We start from the raw sequence: 23,820 nt of genomic DNA on the forward strand, positions 1-23,820 counted from the left end.
ATGTTGAGTTCATTAAAATTGTGACCATGTCCCAGTACTAAACTTCAGGGCAGCTGTAAATAGCATTTTAGTTATTTACTTATAACCAAATATTGATAAAAGAATAATCTCATTTGACAAAAAAGAGAAAAGTAAAAATGAAAACACTCCAATAGGCATTTACTCTATGAAGACATAATTCTAAGTTGTTCATATAAATGTCAAAACATGAGCTAAATGCAATAGGGATGGTTATAAAGTTGGGTTTTATTAATTTTAACATTGTATTTGTGATCTCTTCTTGTATCTGAACAAAATCTATTCTTTATTAGCTACTTTAATGATGCTATCAAATCTACGCAATCTCTTTAGGTTTTATAAAGTATCTTATTCATTGAATTATGATTTTATAAAATAAAATACATACTTATATATAATAAAAAATAAATCCTAAAAGCTCACAGTTATTAGGTTCTTAGTGCTCTATTTCATAAAATATTTAGCACATTAGGTGTCATATTTTTCCTTCTAACCTAATTAGGACCAAAAGAAGTGTAAAGAAACAATGGTGAACGTGATGGACAAAGTCCAAACTGCTTTCAGTATCCCAGCAAAACCATTTGCTAATTCCTCAAGATATCCTTAAGTTTCTTAAGGAATGACTAAAGTACATTAAACATTTCAACTGGTCCTAAATGTCTCAGAAATCTTAGGGGAGCAAACATAAGGCTATTTCCTAAGAAATGGAGGAGTTAAAAAAGAAAAAAAAACCACCAGAATTTCTGGCAAAGTGGAGCAGCAAGGTTAAAAAGATTTGTATTCACATCCTATGAACTGCTAGTGAAAGCAAACAGAAATTTGGACTTGACATATCCCTTCTCTTTATTTTCTCTCCAACTTTTCAGTCGTGATACAGTTCAAATTATTACTCTTTTTCAGTGTTAAAGAAGTACAGTATTAGAAAGCAATGTTCTCCACATTCACCCATTGAATAAGAAAGCAGTTAGGACATGACAGTTTCAATAAAATAGAAATAGATGGGAAAAACCAAGGAACCAGGGCTACCTGGAGATATGGCTGATGCCAGGTCTGAGAGGAAATATGCAAACTGAGCATGGAGTAACTTCACAAAAAAGCAAGCAGTCAAAAACTATGGGATGAAGAAAAAAGATTCAGGAGCCAATTTGAAGAGATGCTCACTGCTCAAAGATGGGGCTATTTCAGCACAAAAAACAATAATATGGATTAAGATCTATCAAATACGCTAGATACTCGTAAGTTTATAATGATACTTAAAAAAAAAAAAAAAAGATCTTATTGACCACCTTTGGAGAATGCTAAGAAAACAACTCTCTGACAACTGGGAAAGAATGGAAAACAATTCTCAACCTGCAAAGGTTTATAAGGAAAAAGTTCTTTATAGAAAATGCCTAGCTAATAAAAGAAGGAGTGACAGAAGGAGAAATCACCACTTTGTAAGCCCCTAACTAGAGCCATTACTTAAAGGCAGGCAATAATTATCAGTGGCTTTAAAGCCAATAGATGAAAAGGGGACAAAGAACTTGATAATAACAGAACAAGCAGTTATCACCTGAACCCACTGACCAAACTTAACATCACACAAAATAACCAGGTTATGATGTACCTCCTACTTATGCCATGGGGAATAAAGTCTTGAAAAAGAAAAGACCAAATACAGTCACGCTTTTAAGTCTAACTAAAAATAATAAGTTAAACAATATCACAAGAAGGTTATCAGAAAAACCAGAATGTAGCAAACTAGAAAAAGACCCTAGTTTCAATAAAAAAATTAAATTTGCATGGGGAAACAAATAAGAAATAAGGAGAATCTACAGAGAGATCAACAAAATACAACATAATGCATGAATTTATTCTGGACCGTGATTTTAAAAAAGAAAAGTAAGATTTGATGAGACAAAGGAAGGTGAATTTGTTTGTTTTGTTGTTTGTTTATTCTTGAGAGAGAGAGAGACAGAGAGACAGAGAGACAGAGAGACAGAGAGAGAGACAGAGAGCAAGTGGGGCAGGGGCAGAGAGAAAAGGAGACACAGAATCCGAAGCAAGCTCCAGGCTCTGAGTTGTCAGCGCAGAGCCCAACACGGGGTTCGAACCCAAGAACTGTGAGATCATGACCGGAGCCAAAGTCAGATGCCCAACCGAGCCACCCAGGTGCCCCAAAATGTGAATATTTTTTAATGTTTTAATTTTTGAAAGAGAGAGAGAGAGAGAGAGAAAGAACGAGCAGGGCAAGGGCAGAGAGAGAAAGGGAGACCAAGGATCCAAAGAAGGTCCACACTGTCAGCACAGAGCCCGATGGCAGTCTCGAACCCACAAACCCTGAGATCATAACCTGAGCCGAAGTCAGATACTTAACCAACTGAGTCACACAGACACCCATTTACTTGATGATTTTAATGAATCAATATCAAATTGTTTTAGGTATGATAATGCCATTGCAATTTTTTTTTCTGATATATATTAAAGGAGTTACAACTAAAATGATATCTGGGAACTGTTTCAAATAAATAAACCAAGGGGAGGAGGCAGGGAAAATTCCAGGTATATAATTGAAAAAGGATTGGTCATATGTTGATAAATGTTAAAGGTGGTTAATGGGTACTTAGAGTTTTATTATGATTCTCTCTACTTTTCTGCACTTTAAAAAATTTCAATAACATCCTTTTTAAAAAAGAATAGTTGGGAAATGCTTATTCAACAGATGAAAGTAAGAGAGTCCATTCCGAAACCAAAAAGATTCTATAGGGACAGGTTATCTTGTTAGTAGTGCACCATTTATATTTAATAATATTGTATAATTAGGAATTCTTATTTACTATTTTCTAATAGATAAATAATATAAAACAGCTCAGCTGATGTTTACTGTAAAGTGCCAGATAGTAGATATTATTAGGTTTTGTGGGCCATACAGTATCTATCACAACTATTTTGCCATTATTGTGTGAAAACAACACATAAATGAACAAGCACTGTTGTGTTCCAATAAAACTTTACAGACTTCCTTATAATTTTCACACTTCACAAAGTGTTATTCTTTTAACTTTTTTTTAACCATTTAAAAATATAAAAACCAGGGCGCCTGGGTGGTTCAGTTGGTTGCGCATCCAACTCTTGATTTTAGCCCAGGTCATGACCCCAGGGCTGTGGAATCAAGCCCTGTGTCAGGTTCCGTGCTAAGTGTGGAGACTGCCTAAGATTCTCTCTGTCTCTCCCTGTGCCCCTCCCTTGCTCATGCTCTCTCTCTCTCTCAAATAAACCAATTAAATTAAAATATATAGATATAAATGTAAAAACCATTCTTAGCTCACAGACCATATAAAAATAGGTAGTAGACTAGAACTGGCCCATCAACAGTACTTTGCAACTCTTGATATAGTTATTAGCTTATAATTTTATAACCAATTCAATTGTAACCAAGGCTCCTACTTTAGTGAAGAGTTTGGATTTTAAAAAAAGGGCGTGCCTAGGTGGCTCAGTTGGTTAAGCATCCAACTCTTGGTTTCAGCTCAGGTCATGATCTTTTTCAAGGGATTGAGCCCCACTTCAGACTCTGTGCTAAGAGCATGGAGACTGCTTGAGATTCTCTCTCCGCCCCTCTCCCAAACAGGCATTCACACTCTCTCTCTCTCAAAATAAACTTAAAAAACAAATGAAAAAAAAAAAAAAAAAAAAAAAGAACCACAGAAGCATACCTTAGGACTAGAAGCATTTAACATGGTAGCTGAAATTCCTAATTGTTTTAAAACCATTAACTGGTCTTCCATAAGAGAGATCAATGGGCAAATCACAAGGGTAAAACCTAAAAGAGAAAGTATCTACTTTAAATTTTACACTACCTCCAGAATGACTTTCAACCATTCACCTGAGGACATCACAACATCAATATACTACCTATTTTTTACCCTCATTAATAGAGGAGATAGATATAAATAAATGATCATTAGTCAAATAAGCAGATATAAGATTAGACAGAAATCTCTTCCCTCATTCGTTACTATAAAGATAAAAATAGATATGATTGTGAATTTTTACTATCATTTTTAACAATCAGTACTGGTAACCTTAGCAAAATAACATAAATCAAGTCAAGTAGTAAGCAGTTATATCAGAAAAAAGTTATTCCAAAGTTTCCAAAGAAAACATAAGCAACCCGTATAATTAAGAATGATAGTTACAAGACTATTCTTCCACTTACTATACCAGATTAATATATGCCACATAGAAACCAGTGAACATTTACTGACTGGATGAAATTCTGATAGTGTCCCCTTTCTCTTATTATTGAAATTGTGCACAGCTGTAAGAGCTATTCTACATTATTAAAATCACTGACCTTATGTTTCTATAGTTTGTTCCTTAAAATAAACCGGAGAGCAGACCAATTAAAAAATATACCAAATTCAGACTTTATCAGGGATTTTGACATCTCAGATAGTCTCTTTGCTGTATTTTCGCATTCTCCCTCATCAATGATAACTTCACATTACATTTAAACACAGGCAAGCCTCTCTCATCTTTGAAAAACCCTGGATACCTAATTTAGGGTCCCTTCTCTTTTTCCCTTCACAGCAATTCTTTCCAAAGAATGTCCTATTCACTACCTCCCCTTCCTCAACTCATCTTCCCTCTCTCTCCATTACCATGTAAATTATGTCTCCAAATGTAACCTATTTCAATGAACAATTTGTCCCAGCCTAGAATTTGGGCAACATTCTAGACTATCCCTTTTCCTACCCCCAATCCAATGAATACCAAGTCCTACTGAATCTACCTCCTAATTATTTCTGGAATTCCTCCATCTTCTAAACCACAATTCTGGCAAGTCTCTTACCTATATAAAACCCTTCAATGGTTTCCCACTCATCTAAGGAAATTTTTATAATATCTTTCAAGACTCTTTCCATGTGCTTGCCCCTCACTGCCTGCCACACTGAAATTCTTCCAGATTATTGATACTCCCTACCACGCATGTTCTTACTTTTGGGTTCTCAGAAATACTGCTCCCCTGTGTGAACATTCTTCCTTCCTCTCCTGTCTATCTTTGCCTACTTATCCTTCAGCTTTCAGCTCAAATGCCACTTGCTCAGGACAGCCTTCTCTGGACAGTCCCTAGACCAGATCTTTGCACTGACTTAATTCCCTATTAACACCTTTATCATGGGACACCTGGGTGGCTCAGTTGGTTAAGTGTCCAACTCACAGTTTGTGAGTTCAAGCCCCACATTGGGCTCTGTGCTGACAGCTCAGAGACCGGAGCCTGCTTTGGATTCCGTGTCTCCCCTCTCTCTGCCCCTTCCCTGCTCATGCTCTCGCTCTCTCTCTCTCTCTCTCTCTCTCTCAAAATAAATAAATAAATAAATAAATAAATAAATAAATAAATAAAATTTAAAAATTAATTAATTAAAATAAAAAAATCTTTATCACAAAACTTTTATTGCAATTGCCTACAATTACCTCTATTTTCTAGTCCAGGTATCAATAAACTAAGAACTAGCTGCTTGTTTGAGTAAATAAAGTTTTAATAGAATACAGGCATATCCATTTGTTTCCATGCTGTCTATGGCTACTTTTGTACCACAATGGCAGAGTTCAGTAGTTGCGACAGAGACCATATGAACCACACCTATCACATTTACCGACTGCCTCTCTAAAGGTAAGTTTGCTGACCCCTCTCTATCTATACCACTGCTAGTCCCCAGAGAGCAACCCAGTACCTGGGAGCTTGTTAGAAATGCAAGATCTTGGGTCTCACACAAACTCAGAATCTGCATGTCAGTCATGTCACCAGTAATCCTTACACACATTATAGTTTGAGAAAGTTCTGCTTTACACTATGAGCTCTGTGAAAACGAGAACCTTGCCCATTTTGCTCACTACTGTTATCTCCAGTGCCTAACACCCCTAGCTGACACTCAATAAAGATCTGGGACTAGACTCCAGGTCTATAGATTCCTTTTCTAGTACTTTTTGTCCCACAACATGTTTTTTAATTATGTTTGAAGAACCATATAAAAGAACCAATTCTGCTCAAAGTCTTTAACATTCCCTCTTTAAGTGAACCTTTTAAAATGTCTATTAACATTAAGATAAATGAAATTAAAAATGCACTTGACTTATACATAAGTATGGTTAGAAATTATTTTTTTTAAGACTTAAAAGAGAAATTCCTTGGGGTGCCTGGGTGGCTCAGTCAGTTGAATGTCTGACTTTGGCTCAGGTCATGATCTCATGGTTCATGAGTTCAAGTCCACGTCAGGATCTGTGCTGACAGCTTGGAGCCTGGAGCCTATTTCAGATTCTGTGTCTCCCTCTCTCTGCCCCTCCCCCACTCTTGCTCTGTGTCTCTCTCTCAAAAATAAATAAACATTTAAAAAAAAGAGAGAAGTTCCTTTGTTCAACTTAAAACGAATCTTTATTAATACATACCATCTGAACATAATGCTGGTAACTGGTAGCATAAGCTCTTTCCACCTCCTGTAGGCATAACAAGAAATACCTCCTTTCCAGACATTGTTACATTAATAGTTTCAAGCTGAAGCAGTCTGAACCTCTGCAGTTTAAACACATTTTGCAGAACCTCTTTAACTTTACCAGACCAGGGAAAATCTAGACAAAAAATAATAATAAAACAATAATAATAATAATAATAATAAGCCAAATATATTAGAATTATTTAGGATTATAAATGCAATACAAACGTAAATGGCAGCTTTTATATTAGAGAAAAGCAGTTAAGAATTTATGTAAGTTTTAATATTACTGACAATTTAACCTTTATACTGACAATTTTGAGATTAGTTTAACTCCGAAGCTTAGGCAAAAAGATTTAATGACATATAGTAAGAAACAATCCATCAGAAAAAATGAAAACATTTGCCAGTTGAGAATTAACCTACACAGAAGAGGAAGGTCCTTGACCAGGCATTTGAAAACCAGTCTGATTGTTGATCAAGGAATTCATAGTATCATAAAAATCTCAAATACCATCAAGTTAACAATTATGCGGAGTTTTTTATGTAAATATCTTGTTTAGAAGCAAATCCCCTGAAAAGCAAGGGCTACAAAAGCACTGTTACGAACTCCAGTATAAGTGATAGTTCGTGATAAACATGAGACTTGGCAAGATCTTGAATCAAGGAAGGTGTTCACTAGGGCAGGAAAATGAACTAGACTTTGGCAAGTTTGAATTTTTTTTTAATTAACTTTTTTCTAATTAAAACTTAGAAAATTTCGTAAAAAATCTTCTTTTTCCAAGCATTGATTGATGCTGCTAGAACCATATTTGGAGGGGCGCCTGAATGGGTCAGTCAGTTAAGCGTCCGATTTTGGCTCGGGTCATGATCTCATGGTTCGTGGGTTCAAGCCCTGCGTCAGGGCTCTGTGCTGACAGCTCAAAGCCTGGAGCCTGCTTCGGATTCTGTGTCTCCTCCTCTCTCTGTACCCCTCCCCCGCTCATGCTCGCGCGCTCTCTCTCTCTCTTTCAAAAATAAACATTAAAAAAAATTTTTTTTTTAATTTTTTTTTTCAACGTTTTTTATTTTTGGGACAAAGCGAGACAGAGCATGAACGGGGGGGGGGGGGGGGCAGCGAGAGAGGGAGACACAGAATCGGAAACAGGCTCCAGGCTCTGAGCCATCAGCCCAGAGCCTGACGCGGGGCTCGAACTCACGGACCGCGAGATCGTGACCTGGTTGAAGTCAGACGCTTAAACGACTGCGCCACCTAGGCGCCCCAAAAATTTTTTTAAAAAAAGAACCACATTTGGAAAAAATAATGAAGTGTGAATAATAAAAGCTTCATTCAAAAAGAACATGGGCAAAGAATGGTTTGCCTACTGGTTTCCCATGCACTTAAGGAACAGCCAGTTTCCCTTCCAAGTGCCTAGAAAGCACTGATCCAGGAACAATGATTTAACTCCTGTGTAAAGAAACAAGCAGAAACAAGACTAGCAAACAAAAACAGAGCAAACCTTCTTTATTCCAAGCAGCAGGTGAAGAATCCCAGTCACTGCTTTCCCCAGCATCAGAATCCTCAAAATGCTGCTTTATTTGGTTTGTTAGGATGTTCTTTTTCTGAATAAGCTCTTGTTGCTTTTCCAGAAGTTCCTGAATTTGAATGTCTACTGCATGTAGCTCATTGGTTACAGACTCCAATTCTTCAGTTAGAGCTATGAGGAAGGAAAAAAAGATGCAATAATTAATTAGTTTTAGGTATCTCTGTTGATTTTTGGCTATTCCTCACCATCAGAATTACAGACAAACTTACAGTAGTAGAGTAAGGTGGTTAAGAGCATGTGTGCTGGAGTCACATAGACCTAAATTTTAGGTCCTCCTCTTAGCTCAGGCTAAGCACTAAACCAAGCCTCAATTTCCCCATCTGTACAAGGGGACAATATCTAGCTTTCATAGTATTGTTTTAAAGAATTAAGTGAGATAATATATGGAAAGTTTTAACATAGTAACTGGCACATAGTTATGCATTTAATAAATGATCATTATTATATTTACTGTGTTGTAGGGCAGTGGTCCAACAGTCTCCTAAGTCATTTAAGTGACCAAACTTTGAAACAAAAGGAAGCTTTTTTTTTGCTAATTTGAATCCAAGGTAGTTAACATATAATGCATAATGGTTTCAAGAGCAGAATTTAGTGATTCATCACTTACATATAACACCCAGTGCTCATCACAACAAGTGCTCTCTTTAAGGCCCATCACTCATTCAGCTCATTGCCCCACCCACCTCCCCTCCAGTAACCCTCAGTTTATTCTGTGTATTTGAAAGTCTCTTATGATTTGCCTTCCTCTCTGTTTTTATCTTATTTTTCCTTCCCTTCCCCTATGTTCATCTGCTTGTTTCTTAAACACCACACATGAATGAAATCTTAATTTGTCTTTCTCTGACTTACTTCACTTAGCATAATACACTCTAATTACATCCATGTTGTTGCAAATGGCAAGATTTCATTCTTTTGATTGCCAAGTAATATTCCATTGTATACATATACCACACCTACCTTATCCATTCGTCAGTCGATGTACATTTGGGTTCTTTTCATAATTTGGCTATTGTTGATAGTGCTGCTATAAATACTGGTGTGTTGTGCTTCTTCAAATCAGCATTTTTGTATCCTTTGGATAAATACCTAGTAGCGCAATTGCTGGGTCATAGGGTAGCTCTATCTTCAATTTTTTGAGGAACCTTCATATTGTTTTCCAAAGTGGCTAGACCAGTCTGCATTCCCATCAACAGTGCAAAAGGGCTCCCCTTTCTCCATATCCTCACCAACATCTGTCGTCTCCTGAGTTGTTAATTTCAGCCATTCTGACAGGTTATGAAGTAGTATCTCATTGTGGTTTTGATTTGTATTTCCCTGATGATGAGTGATATTCACCCCATAACTACTTAGCTATTATTTCATGAAAACATATTTGGGTTCATATGTTGGCAAGATAAGGCATTGGTGATTATAAACAAGCTGAAGTAACAATTAAAAGAAAAATTGAGTGTGCTACTGGAATTGACATTATAAGTCCATCATCACTAATTTATAAAGCAGACTTAATGTATGATTCTAATCAATCCGAGTATTAAAGTCAAAGTGAGATTCCTTTTGACACCATACCAATAGAAACCAAAAATTTTTAAAGATATACTTGATGCTCTCTAAAACATCAGCCTGCTTTAATCAGTGTCCAGCTTTAATGCCCCAAATTTTCATAAGATGAAATCTCACGGCTATGATTTAAAATAGGATGTTATGGTGTTTTTGTATTATGCCAATACCAGAATTGCCTTCCCTGCATGATTCTGGTTAGGATTGGTCACAAGTGAACTCTGCTTCAGACCTGGAAGGTAAAAATGAAACAGCAGTCAGGTTTACATTCAGATGGCTGGCATAATGTCAGGTGCTGCTGGGGCTCATTCACATTGTCATGGATCTGCTGCTTCACCTTCCTGGCATAAAGCAGAACCCAGTTCCACCAGCTCCTACTGAACCTCTTTGGGGCAGTAGCTTGGCCCACAGCTTCTTCAGCTTCCCTGAATCCCTGGCCATGTTCTTGTGCAATTTTCTATGGCAAGTGTACTAGCTCTTCTGCAGGGCACCAGCATCTGGAGTCAGATCCTTGGAGGCGGTTACACAACCAACACAAGTCCAAGTGAAAGGCAGACAAGCTCCATTTTGTCCTCCTGGGTTTGAGCTCATCTTTACCCTCCCACACTCCATCTCCATCTTCCCGTTCCTACTGCTGGCACTGCTGACTTCAGGACTAGCAATGGACTGCTTAACCAGGCCCCATGATCATACAGGAACTGATCCCTACAATAAATCCCTTAAATCACTCATGATTCAGCTTCTCTGAGTGAACCCTAACCAATACCAAATGTTGTTCCAGAGGAAAAGAAACTTAAAAGCAGGTTCTCTAAATTGCTTCTATGCCACCTAGAATAGTCTCTGATCTGATTAGATTTAAAGGCATTAATGACCCTTGCCTGCAGTTCAATTGGTATTCCATGGCATGTAGTAGACAAAGTTATTTAGATTACAATCTAGACACCAGTAATTAAGTATCTAGAGAGGGAAAGGCTCTGGGTGACCAAGTGTTTGCTGTCACAGAATATTTCTGTTGAGAATAATGCGGTTGATTGGCCCCTCCTAAATATGCTGAAGAACCTGAGAGAAATGCAGGATCTGTATAAAGGAACCTCAAAGTCTCTATGATTGTCCCAGAAGAACCCCTTATCTCCTATAGGTACTGGGCCAAGACTACTGAATGTCAAAAGCCAATACAGGCTGAAAGTTAGACCTCTTGAGTCAGTTAGCTGAGTTGTGAATGGAAGGGAAAAGTTCTGGAAGGAAATTAAAAGTACTATTCCAGTAAATGTATGAAACGTAAGAAAGGAAAACAGCCTTAATGCTGATATGAAGAGAGGTTTAGTAATCCGAACAGAAGATCACACCAGCCACAACATTCCCCTAAGCCAAAGCCTAATCCAGAGCAAGGCCCTGACTCTCTTCAATTCTAGGAAGGCTGAGTGCTCACTTCGGCACCACATTTACTAAAATTCTACGAAAGCTCAGAAAGGTGAGGAAGGTGAAGAAAAGTTTGAAGCTAGTCGAGGTTGGTTTGCTAGGTTTAATCTCCACAACATAAAAGTGTTAAGCAGCAAGTGTTGATGTAGAAACACCAAGTTATCCAGAAGATTTAGCTAAAATAGTTAATTAAGGTGGCCACAAGAAACAACAGATTTTTATTGTAGCCTTCTACTGGAAGATGCCATGTAAGACTTTCATAGAGAGGAGAAGACAATGCCTGGCTACAAAGCTTCTAAGAACAGACTGACTCTCTTGGTAGGATCTAAAGCAGCTGGTGACTTTAAGTTGAAGCCAATGCTCATTTATAATTCCAAAAATCATAGGGGCAAGAAGAATTATGCTAAATCTATTCTGCCTGTGTTCTATAAGCCTGAATCTATAATTATGCACATCTGTTTATAACGTGGGTTATATTTGAGCTCTATTTGAGCCCTAGGGCTCAGAAAAAAGATTTCTTTCATTGACAATGCACTGGTCACCCAAGAGCTCTGATGAAGATGTTTAAAGAGATTCATCTTGTTTTCATGCCTGATAACACAACATCCATCTGTAATTCATGGGTCATTTACTTTCAAGTCTTATTATTTATAAAATACATTTCATAAGGCTATAGCTGCCACAGATAGGGATTGCTCTGATGGGTTTGGGTAAAATCAATTGAAAACCTCTGGAAAGGATTCATCACTCTAGATGCCATTCTGAAAATTCATGATCCATGGGAAGGTGTCAAAATATCAACATTAATAGGAATTTGGAAGTTGATTCCAACCCTCATGGATGACTTAGAGGGCTCAAGATTTCAGTGGAGTAAGTCACTGCAGATGAGGTGGGAATAGCAAGAGAACTAGAATTAGAAGTGGAGCCTGGGACACCTAGGTGGCTCAGTGGGTTAAGCGTCCATCTCTTGGTTTTGGCTCAGGTCACAATCTCACGGTTCATGAGTTCAAGTGCTGCATTGGCTCTGTGTTGACAGTGTGGAGCCTGCTTGGGATTCTCTCTCTCTCTGTCCCTCCCCTGCTCATTCTTTTTTTTTTTTTTTTTAATTTTTTTTTCAACGTTTTTTTATTTATTTTTGGGACAGAGAGAGACAGAGCATGAACGGGGGAGGGGCAGAGAGAGAGGGAGACACAGAATCAGAAACAGGCTCCAGGCTCTGAGCCATCAGCCCAGAGCCCGACGCGGGGCTGGAACTCACGGACCGCGAGATCGTGACCTGGCTGAAGTCGGACGCTTAACCGACTGCGCCACCCAGGCGCCCCTCCCCTGCTCATTCTTTCTCTCTCTCAAAATAAATAAATAAACTTAAAAAAAAAAAAAGTGGAGCCTGAAGATGTGACTGAATTGCTGCCATCTCATGATAAAACTTTAACAGAAGTTAAATGAACAAAGAAAGTGGTTTCTTGAGATGGAATCTACTCCCAGTGAAGATGCTGTGAAGATGGTTGAAAGGACAACCAAGGATTTAGAATATTACATAAACTTAGTTGATACAGCAGTGACAAGTTTTGAGAGGACTGACTCCAATTCTGAAAGATATTCTACTGTGGGTGAAATGCTATCACACATACAGAGAAATCATTCGTGAAAGGAAGAATCTATTAATGCAGCAAACTTAAGTGTTGTCTTATTTAAGAAATTGCCACAGCCACCCCACCCTTCAAAACCACCACCCTGATCAGTCAGAAGCCATCAACATTACAGCAAGACCCTCTACCAGCAAAAACATTACACTCACTGAAAGCTCAGATGATAGCTAGGATTTTTCAGCAATCAAGTATCTCTAATTAGGTATGAACATCATTGTTTGACGTTCTATTGCACACTTAATAGAGAACAGTATAAACATAATGTTTATATGTACTGGACAACTAAAAAGTTCATTTGACTAGCTTTATTGTGATATTGACTTATTATTGCAGTGGTTGGAAACAAATCTGAAGACCTCTGAGGTATGCCTATATCACCAAAAATATGGTGGGAATATGTGAGGGAACAGATCCCAACGGTACTAAATCAGAGTGAATAGAATATTAAATGAAGCTAAATTCACTGATACAGACTCAATATGAAATTATGGTTTAGTGCAGTAGTACAGTGGCCAGGAGTGGCTCTAATAATTTACTTCGTTGGTTGCCAGAAACCTGGCTCCAAAGATGAATTATTAGAAAGTTGAGATAGAATGACACAGGTGTAGATCTCAATGATACTGAAGGGCTAGAACTTTCTGGGTATACACTAAAGGAGGTGATCCAGAGGCTTCAGGAAAGGAGAATGCTACCCAGCTTCCCTGAAGAGCTCACAGTGACTGTTCTCTGTAAGCTAGGAATGACAGCAAGGGAAGTACTACCTTTGAAGCAGATCAACAGAATCAATGAGAATAATGGATTTTCCAAGGTATGAGGGCTAATTCAGTTCACAACCAAAGAAAAGATATATGTGGTTGCTATAATAGGCAACAGAGCAGAAACAGTAATCAGAATAGTCTGATCCGCAGAGAACTCTGGCATTGGCTAGTTGATCATGATGTCCTTGAAACGGTTTACTTGATTTGAATATGCAGAATGCAAAGCCCTGATTCTGGTAAACTAAGTTTGACTTGAATCACTATAAAGTCAGAGTCTTTCAACCAGCTCCCAGAAAAGAACCAATTTATAGACCCAGAGTCCCCTAAATAGAGATTGGGACCCTGTGAGAAAAGACACAACTAAAAATTTATATAGTAAATCTTCTCACTAGTGTTCTCCAAAGAAACGTATCAGGGTAATTATGTATTGGGGAAAGGAAAATAGCTTCTCATAAATTACTGGACACTAACTCTGAATGGACAGTTCCTGGAAGACAAATACCATGGTGATCCACCAGTCAAAACAGGGACTGGACTTATGCAAATCACGTGATCAATGCAGTTTTGCTCATGTCCATCCATACAATGGAGCCAGAGTGTATTATGCTAAGTGAAGTCAGTCAGAGGAAGATAAATACTGTATGATCTCACTCATATGTGGAATTTAAGAAACAGATGAACATATGGGAAGAGACAAAGGAAAAAGAGAGAAACAAACCGTAAGAGACTTTTTAATGTTTATTTTTGAAAGAGAGAAACAGAGTGTGAGCAGGGGAGTGGCAGAGAGAGGGAGACACAGAATCCAAAGCAGGCTCCAGGCTCTGAGCTGTCAGCAAGGAGACCAGTGTGGAGCTCAAACTCACGAACCATGAGATCATGACTTGAGCCAAAGTCAGATGCTTACCCCACTGAGCCACCCAGGCACCCCCATAAGAGAATCTTAACGATAGAGAACAAAAAGGGTTGATGGAGGGAGGTGGGCAGGGGGTGGGCTAAATGGGTGATGGGTATTAAGAGCACTTGTTGTGATGAACACTGGGTATTATATGTGATGAATTACTGAATTCTACTCCAGAAACCAATATTGTGCTGTATGTTCACTAAAACTAAAATTTAAATTAAAAAACAAAAAATAAAAATAAATGGAAGTGGACTGCCTCTTGACCACTTTGAGCTCCTCATGCCAGTAAATCAACAGGAAAAGATGGAGGTTACTGTACTGGCTTGGGTGACTGATTCTGACTATTCAAGAGAAACTGGATTGCTACAACACTACTGAAATAAGGAAGAGTATGTGTGAAATGTAGGAAAACCTCTAGGGTACCTTTTGGTATTCCCACGTTCTGTGATCAAAGTTAATGCAAAACTACAAAAGCTAAATCCAAGCAAACTGCTAAGGCAAGTCCACACGCCAGGCAAGGATTTGTAACCAGGTGAGGTGTTGTTGACAGCAAAGAAGGAATACGAAAGTGAAGAACATAGTTATAAAATAACATCTAATGACCACATGACCAGGTGAGAAACAGGACTGTAATAACTATAAGCATCTCTTCCTTTTTGTTGTTGGTGGTAGGTATGTATGTATGTATCTAGGTCCCTTTTCCTATTTTCCTAACATCTAAATAAAATGTGCTAATAGTAGCTGACTTCATATCTCAGGAATTAAGTTAGAGGATTACCAAGAAGGATGTGATTAACAAGAGGAATGAGCATCATCCAAAGATGAATAACAAGAACCTGTGCCCTTTTTTGGGAAGAAGAAGAGTTTGTCTTTGGTTGTACAAGGGACAGTTGTTTCCTTGGGCAGCCAGATATATGGAAGGTAGAAGTGAAAGAGTACCCTTGTTTTCCATATGTGGAAAGGTTAGTTAAGACCAGGACTGATGACCTCACTGGCACAGGGCAGCACCGAGCCCACAACTCTGGCTGCTGCTAGATATCCTCGGGGAAAGAGCAGAGTCTGTAGCTCCCCCAGATGCTGTTGGTTCTCCTTCAGCTTCTCTGAACCCTCAGCCAAGCGGTATGCCAGTCCATGTGCATGTACACCCACTCCTGAATCATCCACACTGGAGACTGTGAGGCACTGAGACTAATACAGGTTCTGCTAAGAAACACGATTCATGATTCACAGGTTGCAGTTTGCCTCTGCACCCCCACTGTATATCACCTTCTCTTCCTGACCATTGGCGTGGACTTCAGTGCCACACACACAGGTGACAAACACCAGGGAAGAGCTTGACCACTTCACACAATCACATAAGGTTAAATCCCTCCAGTAAATCCCTTGTATCATGCATAGTGCCTCTGCTTCTCTGATCAAACCCTAACTGACAGAGAACTTCTGATCCAAGGTGGCAACATAGAAGACCCTGAACTCATCTCCTCCACAGACACAACAAATCTACACCTATTAACAGAGCAATTCCTTCTGAAGAACTGCGAGCAGACTGAACAGCTTCTGCACAACAAAAGACAGAGCACATGAAAAACAGCAAGAGACACACACTGTAACAAAGAAAACTCCCAGCCCCTATGCTGCAAACTACAGTGGGAAGGGATACTATCGAAGGGCCAGGAGCAGGTTCATCTGCCCTGGGACACAGAAAAACAGCCAAGGTTTGGAAGGGAAATTAGAATATAAAGGAATCAGCCTTAGGCCACTACCAAATGGTGGGGCAGCTCCTAGAACTATCTCCAGATCTGAGGCGCTGGCAAGTGCCATGGTTAATGTTCCCAGTCCACCTTGACAGCACAGACAGGAGCGGGTTCCAGAAGCCATAGCTGGCCTGCTGCCTCTGCGAGCCCTGGTCATACTAGCCCTGAACCCCCTAGGACACAGAAAAAAAGCCACAGTTTAACAGAACAACTGAAATATAAAGGATCCATCCCTAGAACTCCACCAAATGGCAAGGGAGCTGCTGGAAATCTCTCTGGATTAAAGGGACTGGTTGAGTGGAGAGTATACATTACTTTCCACCTTGATTACATGGATGGGAGCATGGTCTAGGCACCTTAACTGGCCTATTGCCTCAGTGAGTCCTGGTCCCCTAGCCCACACCATCCCAAGCCGACCTACCAGGGCAGCCACGGTACAATGAATGCCAGGAAACCCTTGGTCAGCACTCACCACAGCTATGACCATCTTGCCAAAGTGACATAGGCCCAAAGCACCCTGGAACAATCCAAATCTGTACCATACTGGTTCCAGATGACATGCTAGGACACCACAGTGAACAGCACTCCAGGACCTCCTGGCTCATGCTCTCTTCCACTCCAGCCACCCTGCAAGAGTGCCACTTGCACAGTGTGCCACAGGAGCCACTGGCTTGCACACACCTTGGCTACAGCCACTCTGCCAAGGCACCCCCTACATGGAATGCCCTGGGACTCCCCTCCTTCCCAAACCTTGCCTCTGTTCCAGCAGCCCCACCACAACCAACTCATGTCCACTTCAGCTCCAGCCACACCATTCGGGTGCCCCTTATGCTAAAAACCCTGGGACACCCTGGCTTGCACCCACTTCAGCTACAGCTCTCCTGCCAGGGCACCATCTGTACAGAAAGGCCTGGGACTGCCTCAGCCAATGCCCACTTCAGCTCTGGCCATCCCACCAAAGCAACATCAGTACAGAGTGCCCCAGAAACCCTGGCCCACACCAGTCAAAGCGTCAGCCAGCCAGCAAAAGTCACCAAGCACACACAGTCTGCACAGAAGACAGCTATACATACACAAAACCATTCCTTCAAGTTTAGGAGAAGGAGCTGAAACAAACACAGAAGGTCAAAAAACATGAGACAGGAGCATATGTTCCCAACACAAGAAGACAAAACCTCAGAAAAAGGACTGAAAGATGGATATGGCAAATCTAACTAATGAAGAATTCAAAGTAATGGTCATAAAGATGCTCACTGGACTGGAAAGAAGAGTGGATGAATTCAGTGAAACTTCAACAAAGAGATACAAAATATAAAAAGGAACCAATCAGAAGTGAAGAATAACTGAAATTAAAAAATATAGTAGAAGGAATCAACACTTCACAGGATAGGTTAAGGGACCTCTGCAATAACCTCAAGCATAATAACATTTGCATTTTTAGTGGTCTCAAAAGCAGAAGAGAAAGAAAAGGGGGCAGAAAACTTTTCCAATTTCCCTAACCTGCAGAAGGAAACAGACATCTAGGTTCAGGAAGCACTGAGAGCCCATAACAAGGTGAAGCCAAGGAGGGCCATATCAAGTCATATAATAATTAAAACGGCAAACATTAAAGATTAAGAGAGAGTTTTAAAAGTAGCAAGAAAGAAGCAAAAGTTATATGCGAGGGAAACAGCTTAGAGCCCAGAGCCTACTATGGATTGTGTCTCCCTCTCTCTCTGCCCCTTCCCTGCTCACACTCTGTCTCTCTCCCTCAAAAATAAATAAACATTAATAAATAAATAAATAAATAAATATTAAACAAAAAGAGAAACTGAAAACCAAATAAATAAAATCAGAAATGCAAAATACATAACAACTGACACCACAGAAATACAAAAGATTACATAATAGGCTACAATGAAAAATTATATACTAGCAAATAAGACCAACTAGAAGAAATGGATAAATTCCTAGACACTTACCACCTTCCAAAACTGATCAGGAAGAAATAGAAACTGACCAATTACAGGCAACACAATTAAATCAGTAATCAAAGAACTACCAACAAAGGAAAGTCCAAGACCAGATAGATTCACAGGTGAATTCTACCAAGCATTTAAAGAACAGTAATACCTAGTCTCCTCAAACTATTGGAAAAATGAGGAAGCAAAACTTCCAAATACATTCTACAAGACTGGCATTATCTTCATGCCAAAGCCACACAAAGATACTACCAAAAAAAAAAAGAAAACCAGAGACCAATATTGCTAATAAACATAGACGCAAAAGTCCTGAATAAAATATTAGCAAAGCACATTCAACAATACTTTAAAAGGATCATTCACCTCAATCAAGTGGGACTTATACTGGGGATGAAAGAATAATTCAATATTCACAAATCAATCAACATGATATACCACATTAACAAAATGAAGGATACAACTCATATGATCATCTCAACAGATGCAGAAAAAGCATTTGACAAAATTCAACATCCATTCATGATAAAAGCTCTCAACAAAGTTGAGTTTAGAGGGAATATACATCAACATAATAAAGGCCATATAAGACAAACCCACATCTAACATATTCCAATGGTGAAAAACTGAGAGCTCTTCCTCTAATATCAGAAAAGGCAAGATGTTGTTCACTCTCAACACTTTCATTCAACATAGTACTGAAAGTCCTAGAAACAGCAATCAATTTTTTTTTCCTAACCTGGTACATTTTATTTTATTTTTTTTTCAATATATGAAATTTATTGTCAAATTGGTTTCCATACAACACCCAGTGCTCATCCCAAAAGGTGCCCTCCTCAATACCCATCACCCACCCTCCCCTCCCTCCCACCCCCCATCAACCCTGTTTGTTCTCAGTTTTTAACAGTCTCTTATGCTTTGACTCTCTCCCACTCTAACCTCTTTTTTTTTTTTCCTTCCCCTTCCCCATGGGTTTCTGTTAAGTTTCTCAGGATCCACCTAAAAGTGAAAACATATGGTATCTGTCTTTCTCTGTATGGCTTATTTCACTTAGCATCACACTCTCCAGTTCCATCCACGTTGCTACAAAGGGCCATATTTCGTTCTTTCTCATTGCCATGTAGTACTCCATTGTGTATATAAACCACAATTTCTTTATCCATTCATCAGTTGATGGACATTTAGGCTCTTTCCATAATTTGGCTATTGTTGAGAGTGCTGCTATAAACATTGGGGTACAAGTGCCCCTATGCATCAGTACTCCTGTATCCCTTGGGTAAATTCCTAGCAGTGCTATTGCTGGGTCATAGGGTAGGTCTATTTTTAATTTTCTGAGGAACCTCCACACTGTTTTCCAGAGAGGCTGCACCAATTTGCATTCCCACCAACAGTGCAAGAGGGTTCCCGTTTCTCCACATCCTCTCCAGCATCTATAGTCTCCTGATTTGTTCATTTTGGCCACTCTGACTGGCGTGAGGTGATCTCTGAGTGTGGTTTTGATTTGTATTTCTCTGATAAGGAGCGACGTTAAGCATCTTTTCATGTGCCTGTTGGCCATCCGGATGTCTTCTTTAGAGAAGTGTCTATTCATGTTTTCTGCCCATTTCTTCACTGGGTTGTTTTTCGGGTGTGGAGTTTGGTGAGCTCTTTATAGATTTTGGATACTAGCCCTTTGTCCGATATGTCATTTGCAAATATCTTTTCCCATTCCGTTGGTTGCCTTTTAGATTTGTTGGTTGTTTCCTTGCTGTGCAGAAGCTTTTTATCTTCATAAGATCCCAGTAATTCACTTTTGCTTTTAATTCCCTTGCCTTTGGGGATGTGTTGAGTAAGAGATTGCTACGGCTGAGGTCAGAGAGGTCTTTTCCTGCTTTCTCCTCTAGGGTTTTGATGGTTTCCTGTCTCACATTCAGGTCCTGTATCCATTTTGAGTTTATTTTTATGAATGGTGTGAGAAAGTGGTCTAGTTTCAACCTTCTGCATGCTGCTGTCCAGTTCTCCCAGCACCATTTGTTAAAGAGACTGTCTTTTTTCCATTGGATGTTCTTTCCTGCTTTGTCAAAGATTAGTTGGCCATACGTTCGTGGGTCTAGTTCTAGGGTTTCTATTCTATTCCATTGGTCTATGTGTCTGTTTTTGTGCCAATACCATGCTGTCTTGATGATTACAGCTTTGTAGTAGAAGCAATCAGACAATTTAAAAAACTAGACAAAAGGCATTTGGATGGGTAAGGAGTAAATAAAACTGTTACTATTTGTTGGTGACATGACCCTATTAGAAAACACTAAAGACACCACTAAAACACTACTAGAACTGACAAACTCAGTGAAGTTGCAAGATACAAAATTAATATATAGAAATCTGTTGCATTTCTATACTCTAATAATGAAGTAGAAGAAAGAGAAATTTACAACTGCACCAAAAAGAATAAAATACTCAGAAATACACTTAACCATAAAGATCAAAGACCTATACACTGAAAACTAGAGGACACTGCTAAGAGAAACTGAAGAAAACACAAATAAATAGAAAGATATTCTCCCCTCACAGACTGGAAGAATTAACATTGTTAAAATGTTCATAATACCTGAAGCAACCTACAGATGCAATGCAATTTCAACCAAAATTCCAATATATTTTTCACAGAACTAGAACAAATAATTCCAAAACTATGGAACCACAAAAGACCCCAAATAGCCAAAGCAATCTTCAGAAAGAAGAACAAAGCTGGACAATCCCAGATTTCAAGATATACTACACAAATATAGTAATCAAAACAGTATTCTATTGTCACAAAAACAGACACACAGATTATAGAACAGACAAGAGAGCCCAAAAATAAATCTACGCTTATGTGGTCAATTAATCTATGGCAATGAAGGGAAGAATATACAATGGGGAAAAGACAGTGTTTTCAATACATGGTGTTGAGAAAACTGGGTGGCTACATGCAAAAGAATGAAACTGGACCATTTTCTTACACAATACACAAAAGCAAACTGAAAATGGATTAAAGACCTAAATGTGAGACCTTACCATAAAACTCCCAAAAGAAAGCACAGGCAGAAATTTTTTAGACACTGCCCTTAGCAACATTATCTAAGTAGGCTCAAGCAAGGAAAACAAATGCAAATATAAACTATTGAGACTACATCAAAATAAAATGCTTTTGCACAACCACCAACAAAACAAAATGGCAACATAGTGAATGACAGAAGATATGTGCAAATGATATCTAATAAGGGATTAACATCCAAAATACATAAAGAACTTACACAACTCAATACCAGAAAAACCCAAACAATCCAATTAAAAATTTGGCAGAATACCTGAGTAGACATTTTTCTGAAGACAGAGATGACAGACAGATGAAAAGATGTTCAACATCACTAATCATTAGGGAAATGCAAATCAAAACCACAATAGAATATCACCTCACACCAGTCCAAATGGCTACTATCAAAAACACAAGAAGTAGCAAGTATTGGTAAGATTGTGGAGAAAAAAGAACTTTCATGCATATGTAAAAACAGTATGGAGGTTCCAAAAAACATTAAAAGTAGAAATACCATATAATCTAGCAATTCTCCTTCTGGGAATTTATCCAAAGAAAATGAAAATACTAATTCAAAAAGATATACACATCTCTATGTTCACTGCAGCATTATTTACAATAGCCAGGATATGGAAGCAAACCAAGCATCCATTGATAGACAAATGGATAAAGAAGATGTGGTGTGTGTGTGTGTGTGTATATATATATATATATATATATATATATATGCGCAATGGAATATTACTCATCCATAGAAAAGAATGAGAGCTTGTTATTTGAAATAAGATGGATGGACCTAAGAGGTATTAGGCTAAATAAGTCAGAGAAATGGGGCGCCTGGGTGGCGCAGTCGGTTAAGCGTCCGACTTCAGCCAGGTCACCATCTCGTGGTCCGGGAGTTCGAGCCCCGCGTCAGGCTCTGGGCTGATGGCTCAGAGCCTGGAGCCTGTTTCCGATTCTGTGTCTCCCTCTCTCTCTGCTCCTCCCCCGTTCATGCTCTGTCTCTCTCTGTCCCAAAAATAAATAAACGTTGAAAAAAAAAAAAAAAGGTCAGAGAAAGACAAATACCATATGATTTCATTTACATGTGGAATGTTTAAAAAAAAAAAAAAACTCATACAGAGAACAAACTGGTGGTTGGCAAAGGGGAAGTAGGTAGAGAAAATAATGAATTGGTGGAAGGGATTAAGAGGTACCAACTTCCAATTATAAAATAAGTCACAGAAATGAAAAGTACAGCATAGGTAGTATAGTCAATAATATTACAATATTTTATGGTGACAAATAGTAACTACATTTATCACGGTAAGCACTGATTAATGGATAGAACTGAGGAATATGTTGTGTTCCTGAAACTAACATAACATTATATGTTAATTATACTTCATTAAAAAAATAATAAAAACTCTTTGCAAACTAAAAATCTGTTGAAAAATAATGCATCCACATATTACAGTATTAATTTGAGTAGTGGGATTTGGAGTGATTGATATATTCTACTTTGTGATTTCTTAGGTTCCCATAATTCTATCAAAAAACATCATTCCTTGGAACCCTTCTGTACTACTGCTGGGAATGTAAAATGGAACAGTGAGTATAGAGAAAAATACAGCAGTTCCTGAAAACTTAAATAGAAGAAAGAGCATGTGATTCAGCAGCTCCACCTCTAAGTATATATACCCAAAAGAACTGAAAAAAGAGACTCAAGCCCATTTGTATTTAAACGTTCATAGCAGCATTATTCACAATTGCCATAAGGTAAAACAACCCAGATGTCCACTGACAGACAAACTGATAAACAAAAGGTGGTATATACATACAATGCAATGTTATTCAACCTTAAAAAGATACATATAATATGGATGAAGCTCAAAAACATTACACTAAAGAAAACAAGCCAGACACAAAAGGACAAATATTGCATGAGTCCAGTTATCTTAGGTACCTAGAGTAGTCAAATTCATACAGAGTACGAGTAGTGTTACCAGCAATTGGGGGAAAGGGAGTAAGAGGGCATTATTGTATGATGGGTACAGAATTTCAGTTTGGAATGATGAAAAAGTTCTGGAGATGGATATTGGTGATGGTTACACAATAATGTGAATGGCTCCCATTGAATTGTATACTTAAAATTAGTTAAAATGGCACATTTTGGTATGTTTTACAATTTAAAAAAAAACACAACATAAAAATCAGAATTTTTAAAACAAATATTTTTATAATTTATTATTCTTTATTTTTATTAAGACTTTCCTCTTAGAGCAGTTTAAGGTTCACAGCAAAATTGAAAGTACAGAGAAAAACAATTTTTTTCAAAGAGCATGAAGTTAGAAACAAAACAGAATATACTATAAAATGTAATCATTTCCACTAACCTGAAATGGCTGCCATCATAAAATTGAATTGGAGATCCAAACTTCTTTCTAAAAGTGAAAGAAAAATCACAGCAAATGTTTTTAAACCATAGTATTGATAATGCCTACCCAATAATTTATCACTACTAAGCATGAAAAATGTCAGAAAGTAAATTATATATTATAGTGACTTTTAAAATAAGGACTACATGGTTATTCCCACACTAATTTTTATAGCGAATTCTCTAGATTTCAGAGAAGTGTCCAAAATCACATCAACAAGTATAACATCAATGACACTTAAACACCACATACAAAGCGATTAGCAAAAAGAAAGCTTT

At 38.3% G+C, this 23,820-nt stretch overlaps 1 protein-coding gene across 2 annotated transcripts in view; it reads right to left on the reverse strand.

Moving 5' to 3' along the window:
• RECQL (RecQ like helicase) overlaps positions 1 to 23,820 on the reverse strand; it is a 57,386-nt gene that overhangs the window by 26,918 nt on the left and 6,648 nt on the right. The window contains exons 2-5 of one of the 2 annotated variants that reach the window (XM_006933559.4): positions 23,501 to 23,548; positions 7,988 to 8,185; positions 6,445 to 6,624; positions 3,711 to 3,817 (exon numbers count right to left, since the gene is read on the reverse strand). In XM_006933559.4, the coding sequence (XP_006933621.1) occupies positions 3,711 to 3,817; positions 6,445 to 6,624; positions 7,988 to 8,185; positions 23,501 to 23,519 (504 nt within the window). In that variant the 5' untranslated portion in view covers positions 23,520 to 23,548. Of the gene's footprint in view, positions 1 to 3,710; positions 3,818 to 6,444; positions 6,625 to 7,987; positions 8,186 to 9,031; positions 9,094 to 23,500; positions 23,549 to 23,820 lie in introns of those variants that run through there. The other variant, XM_045061499.1, reaches the window with a different exon arrangement.

The sequence above is a fragment of the Felis catus genome, chromosome B4 (assembly GCF_018350175.1).
Source record: "Felis catus isolate Fca126 chromosome B4, F.catus_Fca126_mat1.0, whole genome shotgun sequence".
In the NCBI taxonomy this organism is placed as follows: domain Eukaryota; kingdom Metazoa; phylum Chordata; class Mammalia; order Carnivora; family Felidae; genus Felis; species Felis catus.